Raw genomic sequence first — 12,697 nt, forward strand, 5'->3', positions numbered from 1 at the left:
TCTGGCTTCGCGCACGGCGACGCTGTTGGTTCGCAGCGAGACTGTGCTGTATTGCAGCCATGGTTTCTCACACGCGCGGACTTTGGCAACGCCTTTATATAGAGTAGCAGGTGGAGCCTCTCTGGATGAGGTTCAGCTGAGTTCAATTACATCTGTTTCCTTGATATCTGTGAAATGCCACAGGGTTGTTGATGTGTTTTTATGTGTAGTACTATAAACTCATATATGCAGATGTGTGTGGAAAACTTAAACGTGTAATTCAATGAAAAGTTTTTTTTGTTTTTTTAGCGCATTACAACATTGAGCATTGTTTGTTTATTATTTCGAAAAGTGGAGAATATAAATTTCCCTGACGAGGCTTGATCACTGAGCATTTCGTCGCTAAGAAGGCTGTTAAGAGTGGGTCAGCTCGATCTTACGTTTCCTTCTTCGTGAAAGATCTTCTTAGGCTATAAGAGCGACTCTGGGAAACACATCCTTCTTTCACAGCAATATGTTGCGGTTTCTTTCAAATCTTCATAATGTACACAGAATTATTAGCATTGGGCCTAGTGTTGCACTTTGTACAGTAGTGTTAAGCAGTAGTGTTATTTACACAGCTATTTCAGTCCAAGTTTTTTTAACCTGCCAAATGTTGGTCACCGATTGCATTCAGTGAGTGAGAATATTTGAGTTCAAAGGGTATTTAAATGGATTAAACTCCAGTTTCACAACTACACTTCCCGACAGTGATATTATTGTGCACCTACAAATGGACATGTTATTCACTTTCGTTCCCTGGACTGACAGGTCAAACTGGAATGATTACAGATTTTCACCTGAGGAAGTTCATGGTCCCTTCACGTTTTATTTTGTGAATTGTTTGTGTGGTGTGTACAGCAAAGAAGTGTGCTAGTGTTGACTTTCCAGTCAGATTCTTCAGAAACCAACACAACATTTCCTTCCATCACAATATAATATATGACTTCCCCCTCATTAAAAACAAAATAAAGAGCAGAGTGGCTTAAAAATAACTTTTTAGCTGAATTTTAAATCAAAGTAATTGGATAATCAACCACTCTGATTAAACATCACCACCAGAATTTAGCATTCTGAAGTGTCTGCATTTAAAAACATATTTATATAAAATTTTGGTCCTGAATTCATAAACAGTGTCCAAATGCTGCCATAGAGTCCAGTCACAGTGTAAATAAGATCAGAAATGTAAGGCAAATATTACATCTTGGAAATATTTCACTATGGACTCATCATTATCAATTACAGTAAATTACTGATATAAACACAACAAAATCTTACATAGAAAACTCACCAATTTAACTATGAAAGTGCAAAAATATCTTGCTGATGTAACTGTCAATATGATCACCGAGGCCAATATCAACTGCTGATGAACTCCGATGTGCAAAATAAAAAATAATTTAGGCAGGTTTTCCATTGATCAATATATATCAAGCACACATTTGAAAAAGCAAATGCAAAAACAGCAACATAACATAAGGACACAGACAGGAAACAAGACCACCTCCGAGCTGTGCAGTGATATAAAGTGGCAACCATGACTTAGAAAGGATAGCATTCCAGTCTTAATTTTCATTCAAAAGGTGAGTTCTCCATCATCAAGTGATATTTTCTTTAAAAAAAGTGCACATCAGATGCCGATATTATATGTAGAAGTTCAACTTGCTCCCTATCATCTTGCAGCCTGTGACAGAGAACAGTCTCTCTGATTTGGGGAAATAGAGGACATCTCTGGCCACATCGTCTGCCACTTTCGGGTCGGCCTTAAGTCCTCTGGCTTTCATCTCCGACATGACACACTGAACCACGTGGCGGTACTCCAGAGGCAGAAACGGGACGAAAATGTCCACCAAGTTCTTGTCGATCAAACTTGATTGCCAAAAGCCACCTGTAAGAAACGAGACTTCAGTAAGACAAGGATCACGTTTTTAGTATTCAATAAAATAAAGCATTAATATATTTTAATACTGACTGTTCTTGTTGTTGAACACCGCTACAGAGAGCTCCGTTTCCAGATCTTTTAGCCCGATCGCTTCTCGATCTTTTCCTGCTTTCCAGGAATCTAAAGCCACCTGTGTGATGCTATCCCCTCCAGCATTGCTAGGAGGGATATTAGAAATGGGGAACAAATTAGAATTGGCCTCCGATTGTAGCGCTGTATTCTGGAAAATGATTGACAGGTCCGACTGGAATGATTTCAGCTTCTCACCTGAGGAAGATGAAGATGGCTTTCCGATAAGAGACTCCATCCAGCTTGTTGTGGAAGTCCAGGTACGGCGTGATGCTGTCAATCAAGCCATGATGCATCTTGTCCATCTCATCAAAGATGAACATGGAGCGTGCACAGTTGGTGACGTTGCCTTTGATCCACTGCTGTAACTCAGACTGAAGAGGAACAGTCCAAACATAAAATGTCTGTGTGTTTTCATTGAAAGTAACTGGATTCTATCTGATCTGGATTCATCATCATACCTTGTAGGTTTCAAATTGACTCGAATGTGGGAAGTGAAGTGGAGACGTAAATAAATGGACAAAGTTGCTGTCCATTCCCTCTTTGTAAATGTTTTCAGCGATCAGCTGAGTAATGAAGTTCTTCCCGCTGCCGGTCCATCCATGCAGAGAGAGCACCAGGGGCTTCTTGGGGTTGTCGTTGGTCATGAATCCATTCACAGCTCTAAGGATGATGCGTGACGCAATGTGCTGTCCGAACAATTTGTTGTTCAGGTCAGCCTCGAGACCTGGAGAGTCCAGAGCACAGAGTCAACGGGGTTAATGGCTGCAAACACGTTCCCTTACTGATAATGAGTTATTCTCAGACGGACAGCACTGGTTGTTCTGCATCGTGTGAGTGATGAAAATACAGTGCTTGATAGTCTCGACAAATGTTTTTTTTAGACCTTTATGTTGGCATAGCACATATTTAGAGGCCAACATTCATTTTTATAGGCTATCGCTGTATTTTGCTCCATTTATAAAGGAAAAAAAAGTCAAACTTTTGTCCTCATGGCAGCAAAGTGTCAAGGTGAAAGAAACGAAACCATAGCACCATCACTTTCGTTTCTCAGTAAGTATCGTTACAAGGGTTTGTCCCGTTAACGGGTCGCTCTTAAACAAACTCTATACAAACTACTTTACACGCTGATGAAAATGCTCACCTCTTTGGTTGAAGGCTATCCATGTCGAATCACATTTTTCATAAGATTTCCAAGCCTTATAATATTTGTAAGCCGCCCCCCCCACAGCCGCACCGACACCCACAACCGCCGCCGTTGTGAACGGCTCCAGCGTGTTTACCGGCAAACCGGCGGACGAAAACACGAGCAGCAACAGATGGAAGCGAGCAGCGTTCATCGTGGAAAACCCACCGCACTTTAAATCCCTACAGTCGGTGTTGTCGTTGCGGGTGGAAGCGACCGTACAGCTATCATGGGACGAATGAACTACGCTAAAAAAAAACTAACCACAAACCAGACTGCCTTCTTTGTACGTCACAAACACGCGACAAACAAACAATACGAGCTCCGTTCGATCACAAACACGCGAATTGTTTGACAACTGGCAATCTAAAAAAAGTGTATTAGCATCAGCATTTACGTACTTGTTTAGCTAACGCAAGATGCAAATAAATGCGAACTTACGTTAAAACCGTTCGCTGATATTAGCTAGTTCACATACGTTGTCGTTAAAATACATCGCGACGGGGGCTAATGTGTCAGCTGGACATCTATATATATAAATATACATATATTTGTTACCTGTCCTGTTGAAAGAAATCCACTCTGGACGGCAACACTCGTGGGAAATAGTAGGAAAATGTTCCCGCAGCTAGTTAAAGCTAAAGCTAGGGCTAGTGTGCCCGCGAGCGAGTCAGCGCGGACTGCTGCTGGCAGTGGAAAGCCGCTGTGGGTGTCACGCACGTACGCGATGACGTCAGACAAATCACGTTCATCTGAGGATAAGTGAAGTCCATGGTATGGTATGTTATACTTTTTTACCTCCAGATTTATTTTCTTTTTTCTAAATGTAGGCCTACTGTTGTATATGTGAAATTATCAAATAAAGTTTGTAAAAAAAAAAAAAACGATGTATTTGCAGGTGAGTTTTCTGATGTTAAAAGTCTTAATTTGCACGGCGGATGTCTGTATTTATTAAAGTTAATTTATGTTATATAATATTATTTACTAGGTGGGTAGGGGAGCAAAAAGGACATTAGATGTATTTGTACATTGTCATTGTTTTGCATATAAGAATATGAACAATAAAAAAAGTTTGAAAGATACTTCCACTTGTAAAAAAAAAACAAGAACAAAGTCTGGACTCCAAATTATGAATCAACATTAAGACATATTAATTTAAATTACACTCTACTGACGTTGTGTTGGAATAATCTCTGAATGCAAGGCTGGATTACCTGCCCCAGTTCTCTGTTCTTCTTTGTTAATATTATTACGTGAAATTGTGTTTATCGACATGGGAATATGTTTTATTAAAGCATAATATTATAGTCACAATATTATATTAAATCAAGAGATGCAAACTTCCAATGTAGTAGTGCTTTAAAGAACAAGTAATATAATATAATTAAAATCACTCCTGCCAGTAGAGGGCAGTGGCGCTCCACAAATAAGTGTTTCTATGTGGGCCAAATAATTTACACTGATAAAAGTATAATCTCACTCATCATTCCTCCAAATCTTCATCCTCATTAGGTAAATTAACATATATAATCCTGCATTAAAAGCATTGTAGAGAAGGAGATGTATAAATAACATGGACATACTAAAGTATTGATTTTAAAACTGTATATACATTGGATTTGTACTTTATTGTTACTTTTATTCCAGTTTTATTTATCTAATATAAATATATATAATAATACTATTTGTATTTTCATTTTCCCACAAAGCATTGCTGCACAGCAATTTCTCAGGATAAATAAAGTGTTATCTTAACTTTTACATCATACATTTTGACCTGATGATGGCGCCAGAGTCAGAAGTCAGAGTTCCCCGAATGACCACCAGGTTTTTTAGTTTTTTTTGCTTCTGCCTGTAATATTTTGTATATAAATACATTCTGAAATGGGGACATTTGAAAACCTGAATCAAACACAATTATAAATAAGATATATAAAATAAAACTTTTCCCTTTGGTTTGGTGGAAAGTTACATTTGTTCTGAACAAACATTCATATGAAAACCGATTATATTGCATATTTGCTTCAAGTTGCATCATGTTACTATCTTAATTGCCATGCTATGTTCAAATATAATTGCCATGAGTGAAGAAAATGCTTGAAAAACACAGGAAGCCGTGTCCCAACAGAAAAGAAGCTGCAATAATAAAAAGCACCGTCCCTGTCTGAGCCCTATCTTTGTCCCTTCCCTCTCTGCCCAGACTCATCAGAACCATACATTACCCTCACTAACATTGTCCCACTCAGGCTTCCATCGATTAAATAACATCCTGAAAGCAGCGCACATGCCTCGGGATCAGTTTTTTGGGAGCAGGAATGCACCTCAGGAGCCAAATATGAAGCAACTTTACCCCGACTGGGCTGAGTAAGGTTGATTTGTTCTGGCGCGGTGGATGATTAATGCCCCTCTTTTTAGCCAAAATGTTCATGACGCCGTTACAGGTTCTAATATGAAGATAAAAGACTTTGTAAAGGAGAATGTAAACATGTCAGACCCCGTCGTTCCACTCAAGCAGACGTTTTAAATCTACTCGGAGCAAAGTGGGATACGTTTCTAATTCAGGACTGGAACAGTGACCTACTTTATATGTGGAGAGTTTTTACTTCTGTGGCCTCTAAAGCCCATTGACACAATATATGCAATATTGAAGCTATAAATATAATCTTGACATGACTTGAAATATTTGAAATGACAGACTCAAAGTGTTCTGTAGATATTTTGACATATGAGGTTTTTGCTTTGTGTCACGAGGTCATCCTCCTCTGGGAAAGGCTTTTATTTCCTGATTATGTTTTTACTCTCCGGATCAGATCAGGCTCGTCTACGCGAGAGAGCGTATATAGTTTATAGGTTCCAAATGTTTCCTCCAGTATACTTCGCCCTGTCTGCAGCCTCCGTAGCCGCCGGCGCTGCTACGCTTGGCACGCTTTTGAGGATGTGATGCTGACACCAAGTAACCAAGAACAGGTTTTGAAAGTTATCTGGCGACTGGATATGTATAGAGAATCCATGTGAGGTGGACACAATAGGGCAGGCTTGTTCTGGGAAACTCAAAATCTAAAAATACATATTTGTCCTCTCCGCTGTAGTTGTAGTTATCATAGATAGTTTTGAACGTGAGTTGTTTTGGAGGTATCGGCCGTAGAGACGTCTGCCTTCTATCCAATTATGAGATTATATGACATATAACATATGGTTTGTGGCGCTCAAAGTGCTGAAAAAAGACCCAACAGCGGTGTTTCTTTCCAGAGATCACCACAAAACCCATCCATATAGCCCCATTATGTTTCTGAGACACCTTATTGGCTGATATCTCCAAAACCAGGACACTCACACACCAATGTAGATTAAAACACCACATTTAAGAGCAAAATGATGCATGTTTGATTTTGGGGTGAACCGCCCCTTTAATAGTGGACCAGATACTCTGATCTAAAAGTGTTCTAAAGAGGTCAGCCATGTTTGAGATAAAGTAAAGTCTTCTGATCAGGATGGTGCTCATAAATCAGGCAACACAGACCGTCTCTGGAGGCACAAGCGAAACAAAAGGACCGTCGTCTTTTTCTTCTGCTGCCGGTGTTTTTCCATCCTCTCCTGCAGCACTGTGTCCTTCCTGGTCGTGGACGGGGTCAGATGGTGGTCCTTGTGTTCCTGGATCAGGGGTGGGGGGGGGCTCTTTCCTCGAGGTTCCTCAGGGGTCACTCTGCTGGGGAGAGAAAAAAGGAAGAAAGGCCCGGTAAGGGGACCGGGACTCCTGACGAAGCCCAGACTCCCTCGTGGGCTGAGATAACTCGGAGGGAAAGGAGGGATTTTCACTTCCTTTGATAAAGCTGTGAAAGTGCAAAAAAAATAAAACAGCTTGAAAGATTTCTTCTTGTTTTCCACGAAAATGAGCGAAAAAACTTGAATGGAATTGAACGTAGAGTTCCTTCCATAACTGTACGGTATTATAAGTGAGAGTCAAGGTTATTTATATAAGCAACAAAAACCCAACGTTCACTTCTCTATAAGTTTCATCCATACAGCTGAACAAGGCAGTGAACTTTCATTCTGAAATAATGAAGATCATAATGTAGAAATAAATTGCGTTTGAGGGTTAAAATGTGCTTCATCTGACGCTTAGTGTCGAATTATATTAAAATCCTTTGCTTTGAAGGTTGGAAGTGCCGAGGAAACAGCGTGACCTCAGCGAGGAGACGGGCTCCACACATTTATTAGCATTACATCTCCATAACATTCAGGAATTCACAGTCTTTAAGTCTTCAGCGTGTGTGGTTGTACTCAAACACAGCTTACATTCTGGTGTTTAGCACTTATGGTGTTTACTATGCTCATCATTAGTGAGCATGCTAATTGCTAATTAGCACTAAAAGCAAAGTAAATCTGAGGCGAAAAATCTAAAAAATCAAAAATATCGGACACATTAAAAATGAGCCTGATTACTGAAAATGAGAAATTATAACAATGAATCGCTCATCCTCAGACGTGAAGATCAACTTCATAGCGGCACAAAGAGGACCAGTCGATTTATTCCCATCGCCACGGCAACGGGAACGTTCGAGAGATTAATTAGTGCATTCATTCAAGAAGAGGTGATTTTAATTCCCTTCGACTCCAAAGAGAAAGTCATTATATTATTTTTCTTATTATTCAGACTCTCACACCTAAAAGTCTGATGAGATCAAACCCTCTTTTCCTCTTTTTCATTATTATTGTAGCTGATGAAGTGTGTTTGATCATATGTTTTGATTGTGTGATGATGAACATGACATCATGTTGAAAAATGACACGTTTTGATATCTGGGACGCGTAGCGTTAGTGTTGATATTTTATTGAGTTTGTGGATGTTTTATGACGCTGGTGTTTTTTGAGGAACCACAGCTGGCTGTCGTGTATTATGTATGAATAAAGACGTGTTTTCAGTCTGTTAAAATGTTGCCGACCTTGACGAAGATCCAAGCGTGTTGTCATAAAAAATAATGGGAATCCATCCAGTCGTGAAGCTGTTGAGGTGTTTGTATCTCCATCTCCATGAAGCTCCATTGTTCTTTTTTTAAAGATAATTTAGATTCTATTGTGTACGCTTGTAATCGTGAGGAATAAATGTGATTTGAGTTGTTCCTCCCCACTGAGGAGCCTGAGGAGTCTGGGCATCTTCTCAATGATCATCAAGTGGGGAAGAATAGCTTCTGTCTGTTCGGTTGTTGTGGATGTTGGAAGAAGATTCGATGACTCGTCTGAAGATGTTTAACTCTGCCGTTACCGGATGGGAAAACTCTGAGTGGAGGTTCATTCCCACTCATTCCTCCGGTGGTAAAGAATGTGAGAGGGCACTCGTGGAGCTTTGAGGGGGGTCAAACAGGGGTCAACCTCTAATCTCAGTATGAACAGAGGGCACTGCCACCACACGCTGACCCCCCCACTCCCCCTCACCCTTAACAGCTCATCATACCGACACCAGCAGAATCAAACCCGGGGGTGAGAGCACATTCCCGTGAAGTCACCAAAGAGAAGAAGATTAGCAGATCAGACCTCGGAGGGAGAGATTAGATATGTAAGCAGAGAGTAGACTATAAACAGGAGTTTGTTTGTGTTTGTAATCGTTCTGCCACCAGGAGGGGCTGCTCTTTTGTCTGCCAACTGCTTTTGGTTTTGCAGTGTAAAAAAAAAAAAGGGGGGAATTTTGCCAAATGTCTTTTGGGAAGTGCAGAACAAACAACTGAATTACAGTAAAGCTTCCAAGAGGGAGAGAAAAAGATGCAATACTTGGGCAACCGAAAATACTGAATCATGTAGTGGTCAGTTAGAAAGAAACATGATTTTCTGTGGTTTAAAGATCTATTCCCCCCCCTCCTCCCCCGTGTGTAGCATCTACTCCGGTTTGCATATAAACATCGAATAACTGATTCAATAAAAACAAACATTTGCTGTAAATATTCAACTTGAACTGGAGTTCTTAAACTTTTAAAGCACAAAAAAGCAAGAAAAACATTCGTTTGCTCATGTTAGAAAAGTCACTATAATAATGACACATTTTCATACAAATAAAATCCACATTCACAGGTTTCTCGCTGCTCGCCTGGTAAAGTGTTTATGTCGAATCACTGTGAAACAAGAGTGAAGTTTGAGTCACCTCCACCACTCTGCTAAAGAAGAAGCCACTAGGTGTTGCTGTGTCTTTAAACGGCTTCATCAGTCTCAGCAGCCTTATAATAATAATATATAATAATAAATAAAATCCTCATTAGGGGTCATTTTCTAAAAACACATTTTACATTTCATGGTAAAGGAAGTAAAGCTGATAAACGTATTCAAATGTAAGTTAATTTGATGTTATTTCATCATTTATGCTGAAATAGTTTGAATAATCTTTAACAGGCAGATTATCAAGAATGCAAGACATTCACAGGATGCATGATGGGAAATAACTGGGAATGAAATCATTTAAAAGTAGAACTATTAATTAGAAAAATGACCTGTTGATTGCCATGGCTTATAAATCAGTGGTTTGATTGAAGATAATCATACTTTCACATTTGAATTCAGCAAAAAAAACAACACGTGTACTGAGAAAATAACTAGTATAGGGATTAAAATAGGTTGTGTTTCTTTAAATAATTTTGTGTATATTTAGAGAAATGCAGCAGCGTCGTTCACATCTCATTGTCTCAAGTAGAACTTGATAAAGTATGACTGTTGGTTTACTGTTCACTTCCTGTTGAGGCACATCTGAAGGAAGAAAAACAGCATCATTCAAACTGTTAACCAATGAATCGACATCACAGGTTGGACCCCGTCCAAAACATGGCCCCAAAACCCCGGAGATGATCCGGAGTCTGGTTTGGTGGCCCGGTAGAGCGAAGGAGTCCATGAAACAGACCCGAGACCCGGCTCGGAGGGAGGAAGAGTCCAGATAACCTGGAACACCTGCTCTCAGATCGGTTCTGCTGCTCAAAGCTGAGTGAGATGTGTTTTTTTCTCTCCGCCGGCTGCCAAATAAATGTCAACGCTCGTCCCAGGGAACACAGGTATCCCAGCATGCAACAGGATAACGCGACAACAAAAGGGGGCTCCTAACTGGAGCTCCACTTAAAGAGGCGTTTTTTTTTTCTCCAGCAACAAACAGGCGAACGTCTCTATTGTGTCAGGAGCCCCCGCAGTCCGCTGTGTAAACATCCCATCACGACTATATTCAGACCTGGACAGGAAGTGATTTCATATCCAGCATCCGCCGCAGCCTTTCCTCTCTCAGGTGGCGACCCCCCCTCCTTCACCAAGGGAGGGGTCGATGGAGATCAGGCAGGGTCGAGTGCAAAGAGGGTTAGGTTGGTTAATAATAATAATGGTTCCTGGCTTTTTTTTTTATTCTTAGTTATTTCCTCCAGATTTAATCTTGATATCCTGCGTATGTGTGATTGTGAGCGACCGCGCGTTTTTTTCCCCCTTTCTAATATAATTCAAAGCAGCTACGATCATAAAATATTAACAATATATGATGACAGTGTGAAAACAAAGTGAGGGTTTTTTCCCCGCCCGTATACTGATGACCCTCCGGAGAATTATCACCTGAATCTGCAGGTTTGTTGTAACGAATCTGAATCTTAACGTCTCCTGGCGTTTTTACAGTTTAACAATATTTGAACCTTGAACCTTGACCCGACGGAATAATCCACTGAGGAGCTGATTCCATTGATTAGAGTAGAAGTGTGACACCGAGCCAAAAGAACCTGCAGGGAGCTTAAGAAGCTGACGAAAATGCTTGGCTGACACTTTAAAAAAACCTCATGGAAGGAGTTATAACGTTCAAGCTGGACCAAAGCCAGGAGGCATTAATATTAGTAATGTATTAAAACATCCACAACATAACCGGGCCTCTGCACATACTTTTGGACCCGATTTTTACCATCAATTTAATGGTAAAATGTGAAAAACACACAAATGTTCCCAGTACAACAACATCAGGGACATAATGTGTTTATGGTAGAAAATGAATCACTCTCCAGGTTGAGAGACGGAGCTACAAAAGAAGCCTGTTGCTAATCAATCAGCGAAAAAGAAAAAGGCCCCCGAAGCTGAATAGTGTTGTTTTTAAAAAGGCCTGAAAAACATGACAAATTTGAGTTGAAATCCACGGGCTGTGACCGCAACGAGAAAAAAAAACAGTGTGAGGAAATGTATTACAAGCATATAAAACGTGATTTATAGCCGGTTTTACAGCTACGTGGCAGGGAAACGTAAAAAAAGATTATAAATGTGTTTAATTTCTCCGTGGACTGGAGAGCGTGAGGCGCCGTGAGGTCACACGAGTTTTACTTTTTACGAACCAAACACAAAAAAAACTGTAAAGAGAGTTTCAAGGTGACAGCTGAGATAAAAAGGACAGAGGCAAGCAAACACACCTGTGATTGAAGGTAAATGGCCCCTTTCAGTATTGTTTGCTTCAGTGTGTGTGTGTGTGTGTGTGTGTGTGTGTGTGTGTGTGTGTGTGTGTGTGTGTGTGTGTGTATGTGTGTGTGTGTGTGTGTGTGTGTGAGAGAGTGTCCTTCTGGTCTAAAAGCTAAATAAACACACTGAATTGGGGTCACAGATTCTTCAAACAGGTGTTTTCAGGCCAACGTGAGCCGAGATGAGACTCCGTTAAAAAAAACACAGAACATGAACAGGATTGACGATCAATCGAACCAGATGATCAGAGTGTTTGATGATATTGTGATAGATTAGGCATTAATAAAGATCGAGTACAGCTGGAGGAGACGTGAAGCCGTCGCCATCTGGGTGAACCCCTGCTGTGAGAGACATGAGGGAAACCCCAAAATAAATGAAAGCAGGAAGCGACAGCAGGTTTGGGGGGGTAAACAAACATGGGGGTGGGGGGGGGGGGTTGTTTTACACCCACCTGCTCCACCGCCTCTCTTTCATCAGCCACTGATGTGACAGGACAGTGACTTTTTTCTCATTGGATGGATTACCGTAAAATTTCAAACACAATATTCATGTTCCCGGGAGGATGAACTGTTGATCACATTTGGTGATCTCTTCATTTTAAAAAAACAGTCAATGAATGAGATAAGATACAATAAAATAATCCCTTATTAGACATTTAGGGAGGAATGTGCAACAACAAGAGGCAGAACAAAGATAATAAATAAATATATTAAGTAAATATAAAACATGGAACTGTAATGGAATAATGGAAGAAAACACTATATTTAAATAATCACTTAAACGAAAGAAATCAAGAGTACTAAAGTATTTTCCACATTTTCTCAAACAGTTTGAATGGCACTGAAGACAAACAACCAATCAGAGCCAAGTATTCACTGATGCAGCTGTCAATCACTCATGTGAATCCGGATTATTTTAATGCCTATTTTTCTTTAAATCCTTTTCAGAAAACAGATTTTAGCCCTTTTTAGCTCTAAAATGGGAATATTTGTGACCTGCCATGTAGAGACCGAGTTACCCCCCCCCCCACGGTGCCC

At 40.3% G+C, this 12,697-nt stretch overlaps 1 protein-coding gene across 1 annotated transcript; it reads right to left on the reverse strand.

The window, feature by feature from the left end:
• Positions 1-823: 823 nt before the first annotated feature.
• LOC311029668 (torsin-1A-like) lies at positions 824-3,469 on the reverse strand. Its single transcript, XM_084034936.1, has 5 exons — positions 3,174-3,469; positions 2,491-2,756; positions 2,228-2,403; positions 1,991-2,118; positions 824-1,906 (listed from the first exon to the last, which is right to left on the reverse strand). Exons 1-5 carry the CDS (start codon positions 3,367-3,369, stop codon positions 1,662-1,664), a joined length of 1,011 nt encoding a protein of 336 aa, XP_083891062.1. The 5' UTR covers positions 3,370-3,469; the 3' UTR covers positions 824-1,661.
• Positions 3,470-12,697: the final 9,228 nt, after the last annotated feature.

This window comes from Eutrigla gurnardus, assembly GCF_963514095.1.
Source record: "Eutrigla gurnardus genome assembly, chromosome: 19".
NCBI classification, from domain to species: domain Eukaryota; kingdom Metazoa; phylum Chordata; class Actinopteri; order Perciformes; family Triglidae; genus Eutrigla; species Eutrigla gurnardus.